The following is a 27,275-nucleotide window of genomic DNA, read 5'->3' as shown; positions in this document are numbered from 1 at the left end:
CAATTGGTGATAGGGATGAGTTTCCCTAAAATCGTTAGAAGCTTAACTGCACTGGATTGGTGGCACGTTTCCGATTTATTTGGTGGCCCTTTTTCCTGAGTTTGCTGAGGAGCAGTAGCTCGACAGCGCTGGTCTTGGCACGGGTCCAATGAAATATCCGTACCACATCGCGGTACATTCGTTGTGGAAGTGCTTTGACCAAAATGATAATTGCGCAGCGATCGACTCATGCCATGAGTTTATAATTTGTTGGGCGGGAGGGGGGGGGGGGGGGGGGTAAAGCGTGCATTGGACGCACCTTGTTCGTTCTACGTATCTTGAACAAGAAAACGTCTTGGTTGGCTCAGGTTTCTTCAATTCCATAGCACGCTGCGAAAAACTGGCGTCTTTAACATCTGCTGGGTTGAGATCGTGTTAGAGAGGTTTTTCCGGTGTATGGCGTACTCTTTACAGCTAGGTTGAAAAATTCCTAGGGGTCAATTGGCACCTGAGTTGTATTTTCTGCTAATTCAAATGATGCGAACATTACTTGCGATTACCAATAACTATCACCCCATGAAAACATGGTCTTTAGTGAACGGTGGTTGGTGAGCAAGTATGAAATTAGGAAATACTTGCGCATGGGCGGGGTACCAGATCAGTACGGTGGTTAGGGCCTGAAAAAGCGGGGCCAATAAAAACAAATGGTAAGCGGGCAAATGTATCTTCCGACCCATTTTTTGGGACGTTAAGCATGTGGGCAGTTGCATAATTTTTCCACCTCCTTGTAAATATTGGCATCGCCCTTCCACCCAAGTGAAAGGCGATTTCAGGATGCTGTCACTGTCTTCATATGGCCGACAATTCCAAGGGATATAACGTAACTTTAACCAAACCTATTCTTACCTAACATTTTGGGGATTAACCTTAATGGAGGGGGCTCTGGCTCATGCTCAGCGGACTCATTGAACAATGGAGTGCCAGCCCCACCTCTTGACCCTTCCAGATGCTGTGAACACCGTTGTCAGTGTAGGATTTTTAGTGCTTTAGTGCTTTACGTAGTGCTTAATTTTCGAGGGACAGATGATGCAATTTTGTTGTTTTGTTAACATGGTTGGTATCATGAGGCTAAAATAAGTCATCTTACGGTTTGTTTTCCAGAAAGAGAAGCACATTTCAACCAGCAATGGTTAAGCAGGTCCACCTTTCACACTAGCACAATTCCTAGGAAAATCATTGTCTAGGTAAGCAATACCCACAGACAGCTGTACCCGCCTACACACATGGTCACATAATGCACTGCCAAAACTTGAAACATCAAGACTGGCCGAGAAAATTTGGACTTTCGATAAAGGCTGTATGGTTAGCTTCCACTTTTATACAAAAAAAACTATCTTTTAAGAGCTCTAACGCTCTTACACAGGCAGAGAGCAGCGTAACTTTAACGGGGAGTCTCACAATTTTACAGATGCAGCGTTGGCAATGAAGCTTTAAAGCGGAAGGCGGACAATGGGCCTCAGCTACCAGCTTCATAAAACCTCTTAACAGCAGTTACAAGATGTGCCACCGTTGTTAACCACTCGAATAACCCTTCGCTCCGCTTACAAGTACCGGGGCTCCCCGAGTTCATCAGTGCTGAGCCTGCACCGCCACCGGTAGCAAAGCAAGGCCTGGGATATTCAATGTCCCAAAATAGCCTCAGACATCAGCGCGCCGGGCAAAAATCTCCATACCGTGGGGAAGTTCCGGCCCGCTGCAGCGGGAAAAATAAACACACCCACAGTGCGCCCATGACGCCAACACGGGCCCACAAGAAATAATACGGCGCATGGCCCTGACCCCTGTGCAACCCCCCCCCCCCCCTCTCCAGCGCGGAGCAGGGGCGGCAGTATCTGATACAGGCATGTGCTCGCAGTGCCCGCGATATTGGTCTCATCGAGACTGCATTGGCCCCGGGATGTTGGCTGATGGCGGGCAGTCAGCGCCTCGCCTCGCCAGCGCACAGCACAGTAGGCCGATCGGCAGTCAGCGCCCCGCCAGCGCACAGCACAGTCGGCCAATTGGCTGTCAGCGCCCCGCCAGCGCACAGCACAGTCGGCCGATTGGCTGTCAGCGCCCCGCCAGCGCACAGCACAGTCGGCCGATTGGCTGTCAGCGCCCCGCCAGCGCACAGCACAGTCGGCCGATCAGCAGTTGGCCCAAGCCGAGCCGTAACATTCTGCTCATAGGCGACGCGCAGGCTCCGCGATGGGTCCCGCGGCGACAGCGGCGCCGCCAGCACGGGGAACCGCTGTAGTCGGCCACGAGCTCTGCGAGCGGGCCGGGGAGATCGACGGTTACTGCCGGCAGCCCGAGCTCGCAGTGTCGGCAGCGGAACCCCGTCGAGTCGCCGGAGATCCAACGGTTACTGCCGGCGGCCCGAGCTCGCAGTGTCGGCAGCGGAACTCCGTTGAGTCGCCGGAGATCCGATGGTTACTGCCGGCGGCCCGAGCTCGCGGTGTCGGCAGCGGAACCCCGCTGAGTCGCCGGAGATCCAACGGTTACTGCCGGCGGCCCGATCTCGCAGTGTCGGCAGCGGAACTCCGCTGAGCCTCACCAGGCTGATGCTTTGCCGCTTGCAGCGACTTCACACCAGGACATCGGCGCAGGCATTTTGCACATTCTCCTTCGACATGTGATGGCACAGCAGTTACCGCAACTGAATCGAAATCAGAACGACTGGCCGTTGGGTATCCACCAGTTAATGCGCAGCGCTTCCCAAACTGCACTTCACTCCTTACCACATGGTCTTTAAGTTACGTAACACTTGCGAGGTTTATTGATGCCCAACATCAAAGGACCATACATGGTACTTTTTAATGAGTTTCAAACCACAGCGACACATGCGGAATATCGCCCTGCAATGTAGAATTAAATCTCAGAGTGGCACACATAGCTGTGACGCCAACCAATGAGATACGGATATCATACGGCGCCATGCAGGGACCCATGAGGCAGGACGTTCGTGAACTGAAACATTCAGGATCGCAACGCTTTAGAATTCGGGATAACTTCATATCCGGCCGCCGCGCAAGTGTAAGCACGGTAAATGTCGCCCAAGTTTCTCATTTCACCCTATGCTGAACTTCCAACGCCTTCTTCTCTTTTCCAGTTTAGTTAAGATAGCTTCAGTGTTTCCCGGAGTCAAACAACTATCCAGCAGCCCCACATGTTTGTTTCGTCACGTGGCCAACCCGAGAAGCGGAAAACTTGCCCTGTGTTATTTACACATCATTAGAAATGCGAGAAGTGGGTTAGCGCGGGATTAAGATGCGCGCCAAGCTGGCAGCTGGCGCCAAGTTTTAATTAAGGGATCTGGGAGCGGATCTTTCGCCGCCGTCGTGGTGGCGCATCACAGAGCGGCGCGGCGCTCTGGCCGCTTTCACCTTCCGTCGCCGTCATTTAATAATAATTTAGTGGCGGAGAAAAACCCTGCGAGGCTTTTGCCCCCGGCGGGCTTTGTGAGATGGGAAGTTCAAAGCTGGAACGTTGGCGTCTGACCGACCGTTGTTATTCCGCCGCCAGCATGAAAATCACTGAAGCTCGAGATCACAGGCTAAGCAACGGTTTTAAAACACCTAGTCTCGAAGCGCCCGCCGCCAGAGCCACATATTACAGCAGGCAAAACTGCCGGACCAGCAGCGGTACCAGCAGAAACCTGCCGCCTACGAGGGGTTGAGAGGACAGCCAGCTGCAGCAGCATACCGCAGATCACCGGAGGTCAGAGCCGCGGGTGACAACAGAGCACCAAAACATGCCGCAGCCCGGGACCGTCGGTCACAGCGTGATAGTACAGCGTGACGGAGGCCCCAACAGCCAATCACAGCAGCACACTCCGCACACCAGCGTCCCGGACCATCAGGAACAGCGGTACAGCACAGCACACTGGAGTCTCGCAACAGCGCTTACAACAGCCTGTCTCGACGCGCCGAGTCCCGGTAGGACTGAACTGGTCACAGCAGAACACCCAAGCGAGCCCAACCCGGTGGCCACATTTCACAGAACACCCCAACGGGTCCAACCCGGTGGCCACAGGCCACAGCAGAACACCCCAGCGAGCTTAGCACGGTGACCACATGCCCATAACACCCAAGTGGACCCAACCCGGTGACCACAGGCCGCAGAACACCCTAGCGAGCCCAACCCGGTGGCCACAGGCCACAGTAGAACACTCCAGCCGGTCCAGCCCGGTGACCACAGGCCACAGCAGAACGCGTCAGCGAGCCTAACCCGGTGACCGCAGGCCACAACAGAACACCCCAGCGCAGCGCTGTCAGCACACCTGCGCGCCTGTCGCGGTCAGAAGTGTCCCGGCAGTGATCAGTCCCGGGCGAGACCTCACCAGCTGTTCCTGTGATGAGGAGCGCGCTCGGTCGCCCCCGACCACTCCCAGGGAGACAACTTAAATCGGCGCCAATTACAGTTCTGTTGGAGCGATTCGATTAGTCCCACGGTCCCAGCGGACACCATCAATTATTCAGGGAGCGGCGCGCGCGAGACGACGGCCCGGCCTTTCTGGAAGATGCCACCCCCGTCTCCGGCGATGTGGACGCGCCGGTACCGCAGCGTGCGGCCTAGGTGCTGGACGGAAACAGGCGGCCGACGTGGAACGTTCCGACGCCGGTGACCATCGAGGTCACAGGCCTTCATACACAATGGCAGCCTTTATTGCAGCTTCATCTCCGCACGCACGCCACACGCGGTGATCTGATGAGCGCAATCCGACGATTTCGACGTCGGTCGGTCTTCCGCTCGTTATCGTCGACTGCGGCGACTGAGATGACCGACGACGACTGCTCGCTGTCAACGGCCGAACGCGGCTTGAGTGCACCGCTTCGGCGAGATCAGCCGCCGGCGGCGCGAAGCACGGCCGCCTGCACCGCCGCCACATCTGCCGCCACGCGCACCGGAGCCCGGCGCTCCGGTCCGCGCGCGCCGCCGCCGCCGCCGGGGCCACGTCAGTCGCCGGCGCGCTCCAGCTCGGCGTCCTCCTGGTCCATCAGCGCTTTGATGAGGCGGCACCGGCCGACCGCGCACGAGCACGGCACCGGGTGAGGCTCGTCGTCGTCAAGCATGGCGAGCGCGAGGCTGTAGCGGCGCGGCTGGTCCGGCGCGCGGCACAGGGTCAGCTCGAAGCCGACCACCTCGTCCGCCTGCAGCGGGTAGTCGGTCGGCAGGACAACGGCCGTCTGCTTCCAGTGGGTGACGGGCGCACGTGGCCCCGTATCCAGCGCGCCACCGCCGCCCGGGAACTGGCAGCTGAACCAGAGGCAGAGGCCGCGGTACGGGCCGGACCGCGTCACCGTCACGAAGCGCCGGCAGCTCAGCGTCTCCAGCTCCTCGGCGCTGACGTACTGCAGGTACAACTCGTGGACCAGCTCCGGCTCGGCCAGCAGCTCCTCCGGGTGGGTCTGCAGCACCTGCGGAGCGAGCGCCGTCAGCGGGGGCGCGCACAGCTGCGAAGCTGTTACGACGCGGCGTCGAGGCAGGTGGCTGTCACTGGTGCGGACGTCACGCCACACCCTTGACGCAGGCCTCGGCGCTGCTATGTGCACCTGGTGTCTGCAAGTCATGATAGGTTAATCTTGTTCCGATAGCTGCGGGCATAACGGGCGTGCACTGTAATCTCAAAAAAGAGAGCGCTCCCTCCATTTGTCTTAAATGGCCTGAGATCCCTGCAGTGGTAGACCCCTTCTCGATTAGCTGTGACACAAAGTGTCCCTTCGGTTTCAATCCACCGAGTGCACGACGTCGCATCAATATTGATGATCGCCTCGCGTACGTCACGTGCTGCGTGTCCCTCCAGTCCGGACACACCCCGCGAGGCCGTGCAGGCCCCGGACCGCTGCAAGTGGCGCCGCGGTGGGCCCAAAGGGACGAGTCCACGGGGAGTCGATCTGGCCCCGAGAGGGAACAGACTTGGGACCTAAAGGCGCAGACCTAAGGACCGCAAGGGTCTCAGACCTGAGGACCAGAAGGGGATAGGGCAGATCGAACCACAAGGGTCAAACCTAGGGACCAGAAGGGTTAAACCTGCGTACCAGAAGCAAGGTGCGCATGAGGACCAGAGGGGTCCAATCCGACGACCAGAATGGGGGTAGACCTAAGGACCAGAGAGGACCGGCCGGGGGCACACCTGGGTCACGCCCGAGGGCCAGACCCGACCGACCTGAGGGGCGCTCTGCATGCTGAGCCTGGCCGCCTCGGCCACGGGGCTCATGTCCAGCTCGTACGGGCGGCGCCAGCAGGCGAGCTGTTCACAGTAGAACGAGTCGAGCGTGGACGGGCAGGCGTACAGCCGTGCCACGTCCGGGAACATGAGGCCATCCGGCTTCAGGAACCTGCAGAGAACACCGCACACGCATGTCACATGGCGTTTGGCGGAGAGCACCGCACATGCAGGTCACTGAGCGTGTGGCAGAGAACACCGCACACGCGGGTCACTGAGCGTGTGGCAGAGAACATCACACACGAAGGTCACTGAGCGTGCGGCAGAGAACGCCGCACACGCGGGTCACAGGGCGTGCGGCAGAGGACACCAGCACACGCAGGGCACTGAGCGTGTGGCAGAGAACACCGCACACACGCGGGTCACTGAGTGTGCGGCAGAGAACACCGCACACGCAGGGCACTGAGCGTGTGGCAGAGGACACCGCACACGCGGGCCACAGGGCGTGCGGCGGAGAACACCGCACACAATGGTCACCGGGTCTTCAGCCGAGTACACCATTTACAACGGGTATAATAAGCTGTATCTCGACAGTGATACCTGCCGAGCACGCCACACAGGTGGGCTGTGCGACCACCGGGCTCAACATTGGCTTACATCCTGACCGGCGCATAGATCACAACACTGCTGAGCAAGGCGAGCAACCCCGTCGCAGTGAAGAACAACACCGCTGCTTTCCTTCAAGGGATCTATCGGAACAAAATGCTGCTGACCATGAACTGCCCATAATTCATAACATCTGACTTGGCATACGCTTTGCCATGGTGGATCACAGGGCGCGCGTGGCCCGGGCAGACATGGCTCAGGCAGGCATGGCCTAGGCGGGTCAGCAATCACGGCGACCGCTCCGTGAGCCCCTGCCCCCCCCCCCCCCCCCCACCCCTCCCTTCCCCGGCGCATTCACCTGTCCCTGCCGACAATGACCGAGTCAAGCATCGACTCGTGCAGCAGGTAGAAGCCCATCCACTCCGAGACGATGACGTCGACCTTCTCCGGCAGCTGGACGTCCTCCACGCGGCCATGCACCACCCGGATCCGGTCGGCCAGGCCGTTCTGCTCGGCCGTGCGGCGGGCCAGCACGTGGAAGGCGGACGCCTCGACCGCGTACACGCGCCGGGCCCCGGCCTGCGCGGCGAACAGAGACAGCACGCCTGCCGGGCAGACGGAGGAGGGAGCCGGTCAGAGGAGAGTGGGTCGGAGGAGAGCGGGTTGGAGGAGAGTGGGGCAGAGGAGAGCGGCTCAGAGGAGAGCGGATAAGATGAGACCCGGTCAGTGGAGAGCGGGTTAGAGGAGAGCCGGTCAGTGGAGAGCCGGTCAGTGGAGAGCTAGTCAGAGGAGAGCCGGTCAGAGGAGAGTAAGTCAGAGGAGAACGGCTCAGAGAAGAGCGGGTCAGAGAGGAGCGGGTCAGTGGAGAACGGGTCACATGAGAGCCGGTCAGAGGAGAGACGCTCAGAGGAGAGCGGATCAGAGGAGAGCGGGTCAGTGGAGCGCGGGTCGGAGGAGAGCCAGTTAGAGGAGAGCGGGTCAGAGGAGAGCCGGTCAGTGGAGAGCGGGTTAGAGGAGAGCCGGTCAGAAGAGAGCCGGTCAGACGAGAACCGGTTATAGGAGAGCCGGTCAGAGGAGAGCTGGTCAGTAGAGAGCGGGTTAGAGGAGAGCCGGTCAGAGGAGAACCGGTTAGAGGGGAGCCGGTTAGAGAAGAGCCGGTCAGAGGAGAGGCCGGTCAGAGGAGAGCCGCTCAGAGGAGAGCCGGTTATGGGAGAGCCGGTCAGAGGAGAGCGGGTCAGAGGAGATCCGGTCAGAGGAGAGCGGGTCAGTGGAGAGCGGGTCAGAGGAGAGCGGGTCAGGAGAGCCAGTCAGAGGAAAGCGTGTCAAAAGAGAGCCGGTCAGAGGACAGCGAGTCAGAGGAGGGCGGATTGGAGGAGATCCGGCTCAGAGAAGAGCGAGTCAAAAACAGCACATCGAATTCTACCCGACATGCAAAAGTCGTAACACCCTTCAACACATGCCTGAAAAACTATGCACACAAAAAGTTCACATCGTGTTGGACAGATCAAAATGACAAGACCAACACCCCATGCACTAGCTTTTCCCGGGGGCTGCTTCGTGCTCACGTGTGCCTCATTAGGACCGCAGCTGTCTCACGGTCAAAGTCCTAGTATGTGTCACGACCTTATGAAAGGTAAATGAAAATGTGGAGCCGTCCGAGGCCGGGCACGTCGTGGTTGTGTCACAAAGTGACATCTGGTACCTATGTAAGCTGTTTTTAGCTGTGGGGCTTGTTTCATGTGCATGCTAAATAACTTGTGCCCACAGCTTGCCGACGGGAAGCAGCGCGTCCATCATTGGCTCTTGGTAGGCCATTCAGATCCTCAGGTCGTTCCTTCTGACGTCAACTTCACAAATAATTGGAGGCATTAACAGCAGAAAGCGCGCAACGGAGGAAATCTGTTAACTGTTCACTGAAATTACTCCACTAACGACGCAAGGTGTTCTCATCAAGGCATAAGCCACGCCACGCTTTTCTGGTACGACTTTAACAGGCGCCCTTACCTCTAATGTACGACTTCCTTCAAACTAGCTGTGACCCTATTAACACGTTTATCTTACATCTGTTCTTGCCATATTCCGTGCTAATGCTAGTGGGCTGCGCAGCAGGTTTGATATGGGGACACCTCTCCCAACAATATCAGTTTTGGACTGATCCTTTTAAATGGCCGCTTCGAGGAAACAAGGCCCTTCTGAAACACAGGCGTCAGCTCCTCCTCCCCCCCCCCCAGGCCACCCCCCCCCCCCAACACCCCTGGAGGAGAGTGCACGCAAGCGTGCAAGATAATGTCAAGAACAATCGCAAAGGAATCCAGCATTCCGCACATTTTCTTATTGATGTGTAATCATGTCCATTTCGTTCAAAGTTCTTTGCATTTCAACGGACACGCGGTCTAGGACAATTCGCCAACGAGTTACGTCATCGGCAGATAAAAAATTAGACACATCAGATTCGCGCCCATCGGGTGACTGCACTCGAACCGGCGCAGTCAGCTGATGAGCGGCGGGACCACCCGGTAGTGACGTTAGTCACTCTCCCCGAAAACAACTAAAAGGTGGTCGAAACCCACAGAGCTGCCAGGCTAGGCCCTCTGAATGGCATCAGTGATGTGTACGTAAGTTTAGCCAGCGCCGGTGCGTTTGCCCCAGTCCTACAGTGGCCAGCACGCTCGCCCGCCGAGACAACGCCGTCCCAGAATGCATAGTGAGACAACCGGACGGGGCGCAGCGTCCGCTAATGCGCTGACAGCGGGGCGCGATTCAATTTCGGGCGGCCGTGAGCAAGATCAGATGAGCCCCGCGAACCGGACGTAGCCCGCAGACAACCCGTGCGCGCCCAATCGACCAGCGCCAGGAATATTTGAGCCGAAGAATGTTTAAAACATCAGCAACGCTAAATAGCGGGCACGCTCCGCCTCAGCCGAATTGAAAATGGGATTTCAGAGCTTGGCGACCCGATCCCAGCACTGCCACCCGGCGAGATTTCAGTTCAGAATCGAATTAATTGACTTGAACAATTGATGGACTCCCAGGGCGGCACTGTGCGTTATACACATTGTACAATTGCCAGGAAATCAGACAAAATCAAGAGCGCAGTTGAATATTTTATCCCAATCCGGCGGCAGCCATTGCCAAAATAACTGCTGAAGACAGCGGCGTGACATATGATTGTTACATCTGACCGAGGTGGTGCCCGGGGCTGAAACATACTCATCATGTTGAGAGTCTTTCTAACGCCGATATACACATTTTGGGTACCAGCTAGCGATGAAAATATGCATTCCTGTAAGTAATCATACCCCATGCTCTCCATATCAAAAGCAGGTCATCACCACCATGTGCTGTGCACAGTGTGTTTACGAGACTGCGTAAACATATCATTTGGTGGTAGGCTGGCTCAAATGTGCTGACGAGCTGGGCTCCGAGCATTGCAGTCACCGGTTTCTTTTTCATTAAACCACCACGCATTAATTCGTTCATCACTCCGCATAGCCTTCAGAATCGCAAGTGTCATGCTATTCGTTGCTGCATGCAGGCACTAAGCAACGTGGGACATTCGATAAGACCCTTAGCGTCGTAACCTTCCTATAGCAGACGCCTTATAAAACAGTACGCCAACATTACAAAGCCTATCAACCTATGGCCACGAATATTGACGGGTAAACTACTGTAACTGACGTCCAGCTGTAGCAGATAACACATATGCAGCTGTAATCCACCCTGTCACACTCCACTGAAAGGCGACTCCCTGGTACTACAAATTCAGAACGAATGTTTTGCATGTTCGGCCAAAGAAAGACGAATACCCTGAGGGTACGAATATCACTCGGTGAACACAACTGAAAGCTCATCAGAGAAATCTGACTTCAGCTGTTTACGCCAGCATGCATAATTTTCGTGGCATACAACGCCAAACGGGCGCACAGCGGTAGGTTGCATTTATTGGCTGCAACATAGCCAAACAAGCTATTAGTTAGATATATTTTGGCATCCAAGAACTGACATGGCAGAAAGACGCTTGCGGGAGATTGAGACCCTCGCCAGCCTGTTGCGGCACGTTCACCGACAAACGAACTCGAACGAACCTAGTCATGTTTCTGACAGGTATGATGCCGTAGCCTCGGTCACACGTCAGTATCCATCCTCGATGGCGATCACCAGGCGGCACCGCGATGAATGCGACATCACCAGGCGATGCCGCCATGAATGCGAGATCACCAAGCGACACCGTTATGAATGCGAGATCACCAGGCGACACCGCCATGAATGCGACATCGCCAGGTGACACCGCTATGAATGCGACATCACCAGGCGACACCGCTATGAATGCGACATCGCCAGGCGACACCGCTATGAATGCGACATCGCCAGGCGACACCGCCATGAATGCGACATCACCAGGCGACACCGCTATGAATGCGAGATCACCAGGCGACACCGCCATGAATGCAACATCACCAGGCGACGCCGCCGAGAATACAACGTCGCCAGGCCACACCGTCATGAATGCGACATCTCCAAGCGACACCGCCATGAATGCGACATAACCAAGCGACACCGCTAAGAATGCGACATCACCAGGCGACACCGCCATGAATGCGCGACATCACCAGGGGGTGCGTCATAAAACTAACTAGACCAATACAACGTCATACAAAGCGGGGGACGAGCGTGGCGACAGCAAATGTGACATTTGTAAACTTCTTGCATGTGAATGGTTAAAAATTAAGTAAATAAAGCCAGACGCCTTCAGTCACCCACACCAACAGATTTCATCAATGCGTCGGAGGCCTAACCCCGATAATTTGACAGGCGGATGTACACAGCTTTGACATACGCGCGCTCATCCACGAGTAATGCTTCATGATAATTGGCTATAAAGCCAGCATCACGGCTGATGGTAAGGCTTGGCTATTTCAGTCGCCGCAGTCGATGCCTTCGCAGTAACGTGCGGTTTTAGCAACTGTGACGCAGCCGGTATTTTTAGCGGGCATTGGTCGCATTAAACCGAGCCCACGCCGGTGTAGTTTTCGCAGCACTACTTCGCTTCCGGCGACAGCAGCTGTTATCCAAGATCGGTTTGGAGAAGGGCAACACTGGCCGCTTCTTGATCGATTCCTGGTGCGCCTTTGAGTCGGACTGTTTTGAGAACTACCAGTGAGTCGTAGCCGGTACATTCGCTCACACCGCGCAGTTGGCTCCACGTTTGCATATGCTCTGGTAGCTGGCATCTGACATCAGTTCTTAAAAGTACCCAAAACGGGTGGATTCCTGGCTTGCACCACGTGCACCCACTTGATGCCACGTGCACCCAACGCCTCCCACCCGTGTCTGTACCATCGTCGGTGTTCTCTTCTCGTATTGCTGCGACGCCGGGTCGTCGACATCTGAGCTCCCGTTTAGAATGCTAAAATAATGGAAGGATAAAATCGTGGTGATATTGCAATGCAGCTAAAAAATGTGCCCCATCAAACAGCCTGCATACAAATGGCTAACAGCAAGGGTGTCGCTTTGAATTATTTTGCTGGCCCCCTGCAACCCCCCCTCCCCCTTCAACCCCATATTGGGCTGCCCCCCCCCCCGCTCCATGTTGACTTGGGTGCTCCAAAATTGTTCAGTGGAACATAACAATTGTGAGTGCAGAATTATTGTATTGCTGGCTTTGATTGGGAACGCGGATGCAATTTCAGCGGAATGCTTCGAACGATTTATTACCACCCTTTGCCCGTTGTGGATTTGGGCCCTACCCACTAAGCCGTCGGAGAATATAGCACAACATCTGTATACAAAGTTAAGGTTTGTCGCAGTCTGTGATTAACACCACTCCATTACTTAAAATTTACTGTTTAGACCAGCAACGTAAGGCTCTTAGGAGTTTGCAAGCTGTGCAATGCAAGTCTTTAAAAACATCCTCATGAGTGGAAGGAGATAAGGACAAGCGGCCAAGGCTCTACTGCTTATGAGAGTCGTGCGTGATATAACCCGCGCTGCTCCACAGAACGTCAACTTGCAGACTGACTTCGGCCCCCTCAAACCTCAAGTGTCCCTGTCCTTGAGCACATCACCTCGACGGCCTCCGACTTGGGTCTGGTGTATCGGCCACTAAGAGCGGGTCAACTTAGAAATCGTACAATAATGCCACACATGCCTGCAAAGTTCACAACCGCAGATTGTCCATGCAATGCAACAACTCATTTCAAGCATGTCTAACCCTCGGGCACCGTCGGTCAGCGACACAAGCGGGTAATAGCTTGTCGCCTTTATTTCAGCCGCCTAGCAAGGTAAACGTATTTTCTTAGGTGCGAAGCGATGCAGGACGCGAGCGGGAAACAGGTTCAGGCATTGAAGATCATCTAACGCTGACGAAGAACGGAACAGATGACCGTACTGCCAAAAGTGGGCCCGTGTGTGCAAACCAGCACGTGCAAACATGCGCAAACCATAAATACGCCCGCTTTCGATGTTTGTAAGGATTTCTATCAGATCTTCCTAGTCAGAGCCGATAGGGACGTGAAACAAGTTGTTCGGTGTGGATAAACACACCGTGTTCATGTGAGTAAGCGCTCGTAACGGTGTTCGTTGGATAAGAGCACAGTTACCGACCGGGCGGTGGTCAATGCTGCCTTTTTTCCAAACTGGTCTCCAATACAAGAAACTGTGCCCACTCTGCTCACCCTGAGCACCTGTCTACCATGAAACCCCAACAGGGGCAAGCTATCCTTGCCGCACAGTCCTGCTTCCCGCCGATTCCGTCGAGATGAACCACATCAACACTGCCCTTCTCTCAGTCGACACACCGCAAGCCCCCAAAACTATCCTTCTATATTAACGACTCCAACCACGTATTAACTCCCCCCGCCGTCCATGCAGACGTTGGGAGATACAAAAGACCCGTCCCGTGTCTTGGAACGGGAACATATCCAAATCAGTCAAAAAGTTCCACTCCATTCCGCTTTTTCAACATAAGATCCGTCAGCATCTCCCACCCCAGGCCCGCACACTCCTCACCAGGCCTGTGTCGTCCCGCCCACCGTGCGCCGCCTCACGCTCCGAGGCGGACCACCGCCTGGTATCTCAGCCGGGTGCAATACGGTCGTGAATGTCGCGACGAGGATCGCCTGGGGGGAGCGGAGGCGAGGTCACATTTCACTGGTCCTGGAGTGGCCGAGCTGGCGCGGCATGAGTGACCCCGCTGCGCGTCGCGACCGTATCAGCGTCCTCAGAGTACGCGACCCAGTGGCGGTCCGGTCGCTGTCCATCTCTCGCGCCGCTGCGACCCCCGCCCCAGTGGCGGTCCGGTCGCTGTCCATCTCTCGCGCCGCTGCGACCCCCCGCCCCAGTGGCGGTCCGGTCGCTGTCCATCTCTCGCGCCGCTGTAAATGAGCCGTGCTGTGCTCATGCTTTAGCTTGAACGATTTCACGAAGAGTATAGTTTTTACTTTGCACGCCTTTGAAGCCTTTCTCGGTGCGTTTTCATCTCCATCGTATCGCCACTGTTACTTGGCAGCTGTAGCCTATCGAATCGTTAAAAAGCGATGTATTTATATATATATATATATATATATATATATATATATATATATATATGGAGCGATTTGTCGAAAATACGTCATGACGCCCATCACAACATTATTGCTTAAGCCATCGGCGTAGCTCTCAATTCAGTTCAGCCGAGTTATTCCGATTCATCTTATCTCTTAGATAGCGAAGTGGGTCAAATACCATGAAAAATCCATTTCTGGCTGTATTTCAGGGGTAGTTCAGCCATTTAGCCCTGATCTTCTACCCCCCCCCCCCGCACACATACACACTCATGTTGCGAAATTACACCTCCCATTTGAGCGTAGCGTACTTTGTTTTTTTCTTCCAGCTTTGAGTGCGTTTTTCAATGGCGGTCATCCAAGCAGAATAATCCCACATCTGAACGCCTGATTGCCGTCAGCGAGACGCCTCTTATGGTGCGCGACGAGCGAGTCGATGGTAGACGTGATCGATCACCATATGGATGATACTTGAGCATAAGCAAATACAGACGTTGTTTTTTAAAGTGCCTTCAGATAGGACACATCGATGCGTTGGATATTACCCTTTCATGAGCTTAGCACGCCGAGGTGCATTTGGTGTCCGCGCAGATATGGCCAAATGGTACAGTTAGAATATTGGTCGGTGTTCGGCCTCCTAAAGCATGGGATTATGGATCGACAAGGCGGATGCACTTGGAAGAGCTTACATTTATGATGTATCGGGAACACAAGCCAAGTTTTAGATGGATACTGGTCAAAATAGCATGGGCAATGCGCCGAAGTGGTTGGTTTCAATTTAAGAATTCAGGACGGTAGGTCGTTTATGAAGATGCAGAGAAGGTAGCTGGGCACACCAGGGACCGTTCAGGGACAATGTGAAATGATGGAAGGGGTGGTCAACCACCTCTCGCCACCCGCCGCAGTCTAGAGACGCCCAGGTCAACATTTTCAAAAGCTCTTCTATGGTCCGCTGAGACGGCAGCGATGACATGCCCTTCGTCGATCCGACGCGGCATCCGCTCCACCGCGTCGAGCACTGCATCCTCCGTTGAATGGCACAGCCTAGAAGCCCATTGTGAGCGGCTAAGGGACCGTGGTACACGAAACGACCTGATGATTGCCCGCAAACAACCCTTCCGCATATTTTCGACAGCACAGATAAAACCGATATCGGCCTAAAATTGCTTCCAGTGTCACAAAAACCCGAGCCCTGCACGGAAAGAAATGAATCTCCCTCTCCCTATCCCTTCCTAGGGTAGGGTATCATCTATACCATCTAAGGTAGGGTAGGGTAGGGTAGGGTAGGGTAGGGTAGGGTAGGGTAGGGTAGGGTAGGGTAGGGTAGGGTAGGGTAGGGTAGGGTAGGGTAGGGTAGGGTAGGGTAGGGTAGGGTAGGGTAGGGTAGGGTAGGGTAGGGTAGGATAGGATAGGATACGATAGGATGCGATAGGATAGGATAGGATAGGATAAGTCAGGATAGCATAGGATAGCGTAGGATAGGATAGAACAGGATAGGTCCCATCCCATCCCATCCCATCCCATCCCATCCCATCCCATCCCATCCCATCCCATCCCATCCCATCCCATTCCATTCCATCCCATCCCATCCCATCCCATCCCATCCCATCCATTCATTACATATATTGTCCTCTATCAAGAAGAGAGTGCAAGCTACGGCAGTGGTATTCCCTAAATGAAGCAAGTGAGGCACTAGGCACTCTGAGACTGCCACAACGTCCCGAGATCCAATCCATCGGCTTTATGTGACGGCCAGTTACTTGAGAAAAGAGACTAAAGTTCGGGTAAGGTCACAAGATGTAAGACCAGCATCGCTGTGGTTATGCACGGTGGTCTCGGCGACGATGAAAATGACCCATTTAGAAGCTCAAAGATTTTTAAACTTAATCTTGCTTCAACGGTTCAAAGAACCCATTCAGCAATTCAACGGTCATCCCTCTGGATTTCGGATCACCGCATTCCACGGATCACTTCTTTTAAAGGATCATCCAAAGCTCCTGAGGACGCATTCAAGAACACTGTCTTGCGGCCAGGAGAGGTCACGTATAATCCACGACCACAGATGCCCACGATACCCGCGACCACAGATAAGTTCGGACCGATGAAGCGGCACTCTCCCCGACTCCACCGCAAACGTGACCCACATCGTGCTCCAACGGGTCACAACATCCGTTACCAAGCCCGGTAGCCACTCACAGAGGATACGCACACGTCTACACCGGGGACGCCCGAGAGAGGACGATTCCCGGCCACTCCCTGGCTATGCCTGCTGGCGGTATTTACAGCTAGACAAGTCCCATGCGCGCTTACAACAGAGCAGAAATGCAAGCCCAAATAGCAGAAGACTAAAACGGCCAGCAGCTGGCACGTGACCACCCCGATATGATCCCAGCCGCCACGCGGCGTTCCGCTAACTTGTATGAGGCCGTTGAAGCGGAGGAGGCTGTCTGCTTTGCTCTAGGCTAACTTTATTCAAACTTTCGCAGACGACCTTGGCAGATTGGGATGCTTTCATCACCGGATACACAAGCTACTGCAATGCTGGAACACCATGTTTTCCTCATCAAAGGCATGACAACTAAAGATGTGGTTCAGTCGGGTCAGTTCTGGGCTGCGGGCTGACGGGTGATGAGGGTGGCTCTGGGCTGGCGGGCTGACAAGTGATGAGGGTGGCCGAGGACTTCGTCTGCATGATGGCTTTTGACTTCTGCTGTTGGGCAAAGAATAGTCACCACCGCTAACACCAGGTCTGGTACCCCCTCCCCCCCCCCCCGCTCCAAACCGCATCCGCACAAAATATTTGGAACGCATAGTATTTCATTACAGCGATATTGTAAGATTATTCGCGACAGGTCGCCGCAATAACCGATTTATATGGATTTTCCTCATACTATCAGGCGGCTACCCGACATCGGCTCAGAAAGCTCAAGGGTGCAGTGCATCCATGTTGGAGCGCCGATCACTTGCTGACTATACACATCAGCAAGCGGCAAAGGGCTTGATGATGTCACTTAATTCCTCATTACACGCCAACTATGAACCTCGATACACACGTGCCGCATCTGCCGCCTTAAACCTGCTCGGGCCGGACTGTCTGCGGCCAGTTTCGACGCCGCTGTCCGCAAAGCCTGGCAAAGCACGGCCGAGCGTTCGCGGCCCGTCCCGCACGAAGCGCAGCCACGCGGGCCGGGCGGCGGCTCCCCGGTCCCGAGACGGCGGTTAGCGTACGCCATCAGCCGGCGGCGGGGGCTGCTGCTACCGGGCGCCACGAGACCCGCGAGCGTGCTCGACGCGCGCCGGCGGCGGAGTCGGCGCACGGTTCGGGACCTCTGGCCTGTGGGGTCAGGTTGGCTTCAGGACAGCGATAGGCTGTCTGGGGATAGTCTGATGGAGGACTGGGTCAGGCTGGCTCCGGACAGTCTGATGGAGGACTGGGTCAGGCTGCCTCGGGATAGTCTGATGGAGGACTGGGACAGGCTGGCTCGGGATAGTCTGATGGAGGACTGGGTCAGGCTGCCTCGGGATAGTCTGATGGAGGACTGGGACAGGCTGGCTCGGGATAGTCTGATGGAGGACTGGGTCAGGCTGCCTCGGGATAGTCTGATGGAGGACTGGGACAGGCTGGCTCGGGATAGTCTGATGGAGGACTGGGACAGGCTGGCTCGGGATAGTCTGATGGAGGACTGGGACAGGCTGGCTCGGGATAGTCTGATGGAGGACTGGGACAGGCTGACTCGGGATAGTCTGGTGGAGGACTGGGACAGGCCGGCTCGGGATCGGTGCAGGCTGCCTGGTGTTCGTAAGGGGTTATGCCGTGACCAATGGCTTTCAGAGTTATTTATCAGCCGAGGTCGACTTCGGAGCAGCTGGGGGCCATCTTGGTGCGTGGGGCCCCTGCTGGGGTGGCGGCACTCAATATTATATTCGGGCCACCTCCGCGGTTGCGACGGGGTCCGCGTCCGCCGAGTTTTCAGCATTCTCGTAGAGAGGCTTCCTATTCTGAACGGATTCGCTTTTTCGCAAAACTACCACGGCACCTTCGATGTACATAAATGAAATGTGTCGAACTTAACTTGCTGTGCTTCCTGTTGTCTGGGCACTAGAACATAGACCGCGGATTCGGAAGTGCGACCATTGTGGCGGGCTGCGCCCGGAAGCACTGAGCACGCCCCGTATTGCGCCCATTGCAAGCCCCATGCAACGCATACAACTAAGACGCGCGATGAGTATCTTTCTTATTGTGGACGTTCTTCAGCCTTGTCGGGTGAAGGTGTCGGGTGGTGTCGGGTGGTGGGTGTCATGGACCACGCAACAATGTTATCAAGGAACGTATCGCGTTACGAAAGATGTGCATTTGTTGCCGTGAACGTTCTACTGGCTTCTCTTTGCCCTGGCAGACAATCGTGCAGTTTGGCCGAATGATTGAGAACAATTTGAGAGCGTTTTTCCTTTGTCGGGGACACGATATGCAACTTCATCGATAACCGGCTATTGCAGCAACGATTTAGTTTCAATGCCAGTACGGCCGGTACCTATGTAACTTCCCACTCATTACGTAATGGTGATGTACTGAAACATGGATCTGCGAAACATATTGTCGATCACTTGCGTGACACGTCACCCACCGCCGTCCAGAACAATTGTTGAAAAATGTTTCAACACAACTTCTAAAATCATCTCCAGTTCTAGAAAGTTCCAAACGACTCTCTTGGTTCAATCCGTCCACGTAACCCGGCAAGCTCTTCTACGCCATGCATATCAATTTTAAGCCGACGGCTACCTACTCTGGATGTGCCGCGCAGGAAGCCATCCCAACTGTCGCAGAGGGACATGCTGGGCTGTGAGAGGGGCTGCCCGTCGCGCCAGGCCGACTGACCTGTCCCAGCGCCGATGTCCAGCACCACCTTGTCCTTGAAGACCTCGGCACTGCCTAGGATAGCGCTACGGTAGGCTTCGGTACGAGGCTTGTCGCACACCATCAGGCGGTGCACCTGCGGTCAGAGACACCGCATGTTATCCACAGAACGCCCGCGGAAACGAGGCCCATGCACAGCCAATCAGCGGAAACGTGCTTCAGGTGTGGCCAATCGGGGAAAATGTGCTCCAGGCGAGTCCAATACGGGGAAGCGGTCTGAAGGCGACGGCAGAACGGGACACGTGAGGAGCGTCCTGCTCACTTGCAGCTGTTCATATCTTGTTGGTGGAGCTTAATGACGGGCTCCACCTGGGGACAGCCTGCCACAAAAACTAACGATTATCTAGCTATTTATGAAGCTCCTGCCCCGACACGTGGCTGCCGGGTCACATCTGTTCGCAACACGTCTTGCTAGTGATACCCCATCCCGACAGCTCATCATCACCAGGGACCGAACAGCCTCATACCAAATAACCTCCCCGCCCAGCCCTCGCAGCGAGACGCAGCCAACAATTCGGTTTACAAACGCTATTTTCCGGATCAAAGGCGGCGCGGTTTTCAAAGCCCCAGCCGCACCGGGCGAAAAACAAAGCGCCTCGGTCGAAGCCACGCCGCTTCGACGACGCCATCCGCCTGAACAAGCTCAGACAGCGCCCCGCCAGCCCTGCACGGGCCGCTGAAATTATGGCTGGCGACATGTTTGGTCCGCATATATTACGGCGCGCCACGGCACGGACTGTTTACGAGACCATTCCGAGCACGACATCAAAAACGGCCCACTTGGCGGCTGGAGGTCTGCGGCCGGCGCAAAAAGGCGGCGCCGCATGTAGGCGCACGGTTATCCGTGGCGGGTGACGCCCTCATCCAAACGTCGCCGTGCGGATTATCTAGGACCTTAAGCGGAGGACAGCCATTGGTGCTAAGGCTCTGCGAATGACAAAATGCGGGGAAATGCGCAGAAAGGCGTATTTTAACCGGTGCCGTACGCGAGGCTGAGCAGCCTGGCACGGGCAAATCTAAAGACCACGTGTCAAAAGGACCTGACAATTCAACAATCGTGATACAACCCCACACCCCTATATACCGCGCCAATATTTGTATAAAAACACATCTGAAGATGCAGTAGGTGGCATTTCGACCGGTGGCAACAACCTCATCGCCCGTATTGTGATGCGAATTCGCTCTCGGGGTTCTTTGACGCGATGATCTTAGCTACCCAGTTTTCACGTCCATCAGAATACCGGTCACTGAGAGCCTTCATTATTTCTGAAATATTACACAGCATGATCTCCTCGGTGGCCTATAGCTTATCCGAAACAGTCGGAACGGCAGGAAGTGATGCGCCACTGAACTTGCACAGAACGAGTGCGTCATATGAAGTTTCCGGTTTTACGTTTATCTCGTTTTAAGCTCGTGACCTTATGCACCTTACGTTCCCTTTATGGCGTCAGTAAAATGCGACACATTTTCTGCTCACAATCACCCACCGGAAGTCAGTTTCTCCAACTAAAAATTCGTAGATTTTTGGCGTAAATCGTAGACCGCACCTGACCGCAGTAGATAGATTTTGATGAGAAGCAAATCACGCCGAAGTTCTTCGCAGCAATGTCGATTTGGAAGGCCCGCGGCCTTTCAAATCAACACGCTAGCCTTAACCAATTGAGGAGCATGTAACTACATGTCAGCTGTATAATCATCTGACGTTCTGAGTCTAGCTGAGCCATCGTTCAGTTCCACCGCAGCGGCGGTCATTGGGTCACCGAATTAAATGGCCGCCGCCGCGTGGCCGCCAGAGCCGAGGCAAACCGTTTAAAATGGCACAAAGACGACGCCAAAGACAAATCCTGTCGTGGAAAATGTCTCAAAGCCGAAGACGAGGTCAATGCAAGGAAATTGCGGATTCGCAAAGCTGCCCCGGACTAGGCCTTGGCGTGGGAGCTGCCCGGACTAGGCCTTGGCGTGGGAGCTGCCCCGGACTGGGCCTCGGAGTGGGAACTGCCCCGGACTAGGCCTTGGCGTGGGAGCTGCCCGGACTGGCCCTTGCGCGTGGAGCTGGACGGGCTTGAGGGGAGCTACCCGATGGGCCTTGGCCGAGGAGCTGGCCCACTGGCTTGGGGTTGGAGCTGTCGGACTGGGAGGCGTGGAGCTGCCGGACTGGGCTGGGTAGGAGCTGCCCCGGACTGGGCCATGGTGTGGCTCGTGCCTGATGGCCCATGGAGTGGGAGGCCTTGGCGTGGCTAGGCGCTGCCCCGGACTGAGCCTTGGCGTGGAGGCTGGTCCGGACTGGGCCGCGGCGCCAGATCTCACCGCCCCGTTCGGCAGAGGAGCCAGCAGTCGCGGCTTCTCGGAGCTGCCAGCGCGCAGGCGGGCTCGGTCAGTGCCAGAGGGCGGCGCCCGGAAAGGTCAGCTCCCGGCGCCGGAGGCGGCGCTGTCCGCTGCCACCGAGCGCCTTGTCAGTGCAACGCCACCTGCTATTCTCAGGCTACCCGGGGCCCGAGGTCTGTGCGAGGTCAGCCGCAACAGCCGCAACAGCCGCGAGCCGCCGGCACCGGCTCGGAGAAGCCGCCGAGCGCGCGCTGGGTGATCACCGACCAACAGACCTGCGGAGGGCGAGGCAGGGTCGAGGCGGCGGGGGGAGGGGTCGGAAACGTCAGCCCCCATCCTCCGGCGGGCAGCCCGCCCCCGGCGGATCTGGTCGAGCACTCCATCAGGCGCGCCCCACTCACGTCTGCCGCCGGCGGCCGGGGGCGGCGGCGGCGGCGTCGGCGGCAGTTCGGCGCCGCACCCGCCAGTTCTCGCAACTTGCGCGGCTCGACTACTAACGCATGAAGGGCTCCACACTGCGAGCGTACTCGGCGAACCCCCTCCCCCTGGGAAGGCGAGGCTGGTGCGTGAGTGGCCGCAGGGCTTGCAATGCCAGCCACCCGCCCGCCATAAGTCTCCAGTGGCGGCGAGAAATCACGACAGACATCTCAGTAATATCGCCCTATCTCACGTAGCAACTGCCTAATTTTCAACTTGAAAGGCCGTCCGTGGTTACCACGCGCACTCTTTAGAAAGCTGCTACAACGTGCCGGTATTCGCCCAAAACCCACGACGCAAGAATGGAGCGTGTAAACGACGTCCACTCTCGACAGCCCGGCCAGCGGATCCATGGACTACGGATCCAGCGGACCCAAAACCCACGACGCAAGAATGGAGCGTGTAAACGACGTCCACTCTCGACAGTCCGGCCAGCGGATCCACGGTGGACTCGTGCTGCGACGATGGAGCCCTTATGGCTGTGTTGGGTTGGTGGACCAACACTAAGCCCTTGGCCAGTCGATGGCACTCCGGTGGACCTGTGTTCGACCGGTAAACCCCGTCAGACCTGTGACCGATCAGTAGACCCCGTCGGATCTGTGACCGATCGGTGGACCGCGTCAGACCTGTGACCAATCGGTGGATCCCGGTGGACCTGTGGCAGATCGGTGGACCACGGTATGTGGTCGATCGGCGGACCCCGGCGGACCTGTGGCCGACCGGTGGAGCCCGTCTGACCTGTGACCGATCGGTAGACCCCGGTGTACATGTGGTCGATCGATGGATCCTGTCAGACCTGTGACAGATCGGTGGACCCCGTCTGACCCGTGGCCGATCGGTGGACCCCGGTGTACATGTGGTCGATCGGTGGACCCCGTCTGACCTGTGGCAGATCGGAGGACCCCGGCGGACCCGATCTCGGCCCGGGACACCGGCCCTCGGCGGCTGATTGACCGATGAGCCTGTCCGGCCGGCCAGCACCGCTCGGCGCGATTCACTCAGCCGGCGGCCCCGTCCGACAGACCAGCGGCGCCCCTGGGACCGGCGCGGCTCGGCCGAACGGGAGGGGAGCGGCGTGCGGCACCACTCGACCGAGCGTGCTCAGCCAGGCCTCTTTGGAGCGCACGCATGACAGTTTATGGTCGGAAAGGCTGAACTACGCGCGGCGCTGCCGGCAGCTGGTAAGCTGCTACAGTATGGCGTGGGCGGGGCTGGCCGGCAGTTGGTAAGCTGCTACCGTGTGGCGTGAGCGGGGCTGGCCGGCAGCTGGTAGGCTGATCCAGTGTGGTGTGAACGGGGCTGGCTGGCAGCTGGTAAGCTGCTACCGTGTGGCGTGAGCGGGGCTGGCCGGCAGCTGGTAAGCTGCTACCGTGTGGCGTGAGCGGGGCTGGCCGGCAGCTGGTAAGCTGCTACCGTGTGGCGTGAGCGGGGCTGGCCGGCAGCTGGTAAGCTGCTCTTGTGTAGCGTGAGCGGGGCTGGCCGGCAGCTGGTAAGCTGCTACCGTGTGGCGTGAGCGGGGCTGGCCGGCAGCTGGTAAGCTGAGCTGCTACGTGTGGCGTGAGCGGGGCTGGCCGGCAGCTGGTAAGCTGCTCTTGTGTAGCGTGAGCGGGGCTGGCCGGCAGCTGGTAAGCTGCTACCGTGTGGCGTGAGCGGGGCTGGCCGGCAGCTGGTAAGCTGCTCCAGTGTGATGTGAACGGGGCTGGCCGGCAGCTGGTAAGCTGCTAGTGTGGCGTGAGCGGGGCTGGCCGGCAGCTGATAAGCTGCTCTAGTGTGGCGTGGGCGGGGCTGGCCGGCAGCTAGTAAGCTGCTACAGTGTGGCGTGAGCGGGGCTGGCCAGCCGACTGAAACAGTCATGTGGCTTTAACCACCGAAGATGACGTCGTCCATCTTTCCCACTCCAGTACTCTGGGCTGTGGACAGATGGGCGACGTTAGTTACTGATCAGCAGATCAGTGACCATATCAATGAGATCGCCGTTATGATTGTAACACCTCATGCCTACCATATCTGCTTGCGTGAAAAATTAAGAACACATAAAAGACATCCTACGTTTGTATTTCTTCAATCAAGCGGATCTCGGGCGTAATGGCCATCATTTTGCAACTTATGGCAACACGCCCATCATTAGGGAAACTCCCCATAACTGAACGCCGACGCCAAGGTGCGCACGGTCGGGGTTCAGTCCGCGGACACCCACGACCAGGCACCCGAAACTCAGTCCACATCGCCACTCGCCACGTCACTTCCGCCAGCCGGCAAGAGCGCGGCAGCTGGAGGCTGCGATCGGCTGTCGGTGAGTGGCCCGGCCCGATCCGGCCCGCTCCGACCGGGCTCGTCCGGCGCGCACCACCGGCGCCGGCTCACGCCGCCGCGCGGGCCGGATCGCGCCGTCGGCCGGCCGCCCCCCGCCCGGCGTCGGGCGGCGGGTAAGCGGTGGCCAATCCGAAAGCGGTGTGAAATATGGCCGCCGCTGACGTTGCAAAATTTGGAAATTGGACTTGAAACGGTCCCTGCTGACGCAGAATTGCCTCTCCAGCTGGCTGATGCTATGGTGTCGGTGTAGGATATGACGACGGATGGGTACTTCCAACTCTTAACGTTTGAGGACGCTAAAAGCTATGATTCAAGTACAAGTGGTTAAATGTCTAAAAGGTATGATTCAAGCACAAGTGGTTAACTGTTCTCGTGGCACTTGTTGCACAGCATAATTAAGGGCGCGTAGGAGGAAATCAACTGGGCGCGGTACATGCCCCTTAAATATCGTCACGTACTTCTATCCCCAGTTCCCAACGTGGAATGGACGTTGATGAACATTTCTGTTCAAAAGACGACTGTTTTAAACAGACAACTGAAAACAAATACCTCGGCTTCGGTATTTGAAGCCCCTCCCCGTCGTTCAAGCGGTTTCGCCAGCGTTCACGCACGCTGTCAGAGAATCCGGCGCTTCCCTGTCAGGAACAGCTGCGGCACCAAGCTGCCCAGCAAAACCAGAGGTCTGCGATGGCAAATCTAGCCCGTCCGACAGACTAATAAATCAGTCACGACGTTACACCAATAGCGGAGAAAAGCCAACTGCCGACGGCAACGAATCCAGCGCCGCTACCGCCGAATCACCGAACAGTGTGATCTCCTTTCCTCCCGCCCTCCTCATACCCCCGGCACGTAATCACCCCGGACCCGCAGTCGGCCGTGCGCCGGCCGTGCGCCGGCCGGTGTCCGCCGGCCAGCCTGTGACCCCGCTTACGCTGACAGACGGCGGCGCGGGCCGCGCAAACATAGGCGGCGGCGAACGCAGCGCACGGGCGGCCGGACCTCCCGGCGGGTGGCGACGCTCGCTTGGTCAATGTATTGATTGCTCTCAATGACATCGGGCCGGCCACCAATGAAACCGACCATATATGCTAATGGCAGCTATTGGTGCTGATACGCGCCTCGGGCGGTGTGCACGGGTCTGAATGTTTCGAGCCTTTAGTGCCCGCCACGGCTCGTTGGCATGAAACGCCTAGCTGCCAGCGGGCCGGCGGGAACGTCGCCTCGCCGGCGCGCCAGCGCCCGTCACGCAGTTCTGCGGTGATGTGGCGCGCGGCCCGCTTACCTCGAAGTTCTCGTAACTGCTGAAGTACCCATCGCCGTCTGGCACGTCTCCCCCGCTGTCCGCCAGAGGCGCTGCCTCCGCGCCGGCTGGTGTTAGGGTTCCGCTATCCGCCGTCAGGGGCGCTGTGGTCGCTTTCTTATGATCCATCTTTGCTGACTTGGCAACTGCAGGGATACAGATGATGGCAATGATTTGGGCTTTAGTGCATGGCGACTACTCTGCAGGGGTATAGTTGAGCTGATGTTGCAATACCAGGATGTTGCCAATGGGGTTGAGAAAGGGGTCATGCCCAATGTTGCAGTGCATGTCTCCCATGGGTAGCAACAAGCAACAACTCTGTTGGCTCAGTGATCTTGCACCTGATGTATCAGTTATAACCTTTAGCAACACCTGTTTGGTCCAGTCCATACCAGTAATTGCATACCTGGCACCATACCAGAATGTTGGCCACTTGTAAGATTTTGGGGGCTGTAGGAGAAGTTGTCCTCAAGATTGGATGATCTTGACATTTTTGTTCCAAGCTTATCAAGAGGATAAGTAAAGCATAACACATTAAAAGCAATCATTTTGCAATGATTGAGTTACAATTAACCATCTAATGATGGCTAAAGGTCATTAGAAGTTGGGAGCTCAATTCATATACCAAGTTATTATTTCAGAATGTTGTGTATATCTAAACAAAAGAACCATATATGCACAATTAACTTCTCTCAGTGGGCTGTACAAGTGTGAAAACCACTGGAGTTAAAGGGGTGCTCTGAGGCACTCCGATGATCTCCTGGAAGCATCTTTGTGGCTGCTTGGTTTTTGAATAGGTAGATGGTGGCATAAGCCCAACCTCCACTCAAAGCTTTGTATTTTATGTATTGAATGCTGATGTGCAACAAAACTGCCTATGCAGTTCTGGTACTTCATGAGAAATACCACACACAAAAGTGTGTGGCAGGCAGAAGGCAGCACATGACAAATCTGCATCAAAAGCAGTAGGGGTGGTGCAGCTGTCATGCAGCTGGTGTATGCCAGAGTCTACAACCACTGGTCTCTTGCATTAACTACCTAAGTTGGATTTAAACAGGATCAGTTGGTCATTTAAATGTCAAAAACATACCTTCAATGGTTCATTATTTCTACTTTACAATATATGGAACAAACCTGACAATCAAAACCTCAGCCTCATGAGGAACTGCAGGAGAAAAGCAGAAGAAAAGTGCCAAAATCACATCAAAAGTTGGGGGAACATAGCCAGACGTGCAGGGTGTGCCCCTGCATGCAGCATAGGCGTTTTTAATTTGAAAGAAATTGGGATTAGCACCCTCCACCATATCTGGTAGGCACAACCCATACTGGGAAAGGTTTATCACAACGCATTTGTTATCACTGGTACAAAATGTGAAAGACCTAACCAGATAGATATATGGCAGTGTAACAGTTACGGGCGTGGTGGATAAAATACCATCCATCCAGACATTATGAGTGGCACCCCTGCGCTTACACTCGGAATAGCATCAACCCTGTTACCCCAAGATATCGCGTGTTGTCCAGACTTGAATGATTTTAAACACCAGCCGCGTCAGTACGCGTTGCATACTGGAACGGATGCGCTGTTTTGAGAGCGAAGTGTGGTAGGTC

General features: G+C 56.1%; 1 protein-coding gene across 1 annotated transcript; it reads right to left on the bottom strand.

Moving 5' to 3' along the window:
* Positions 1 to 4,491: 4,491 nt before the first annotated feature.
* Art8 (Arginine methyltransferase 8) lies at positions 4,492 to 27,217 on the bottom strand. The gene is made up of 7 exons (XM_037225741.1): positions 27,165 to 27,217; positions 25,647 to 25,810; positions 19,211 to 19,325; positions 7,152 to 7,398; positions 6,188 to 6,359; positions 4,989 to 5,438; positions 4,492 to 4,599 (listed from the first exon to the last, which is right to left on the bottom strand). Exons 2-7 carry the CDS (start codon positions 25,791 to 25,793, stop codon positions 4,492 to 4,494), a joined length of 1,239 nt encoding a protein of 412 aa, XP_037081636.1. The 5' UTR covers positions 25,794 to 25,810; positions 27,165 to 27,217.
* Between the last annotated feature and the right edge of the window lie 58 nt (positions 27,218 to 27,275).

Source organism: Pollicipes pollicipes, unplaced genomic scaffold (genome assembly GCF_011947565.3).
Source record: "Pollicipes pollicipes isolate AB1234 unplaced genomic scaffold, Ppol_2.1 Scaffold_5724;HRSCAF=6776_pilon_pilon_pilon, whole genome shotgun sequence".
NCBI lineage: Eukaryota > Metazoa > Arthropoda > Thecostraca > Pollicipedomorpha > Pollicipedidae > Pollicipes > Pollicipes pollicipes.
Note: the sequence above shows the minus strand (reverse complement) of the source record. Positions and strands in the feature narration are given on the sequence as shown.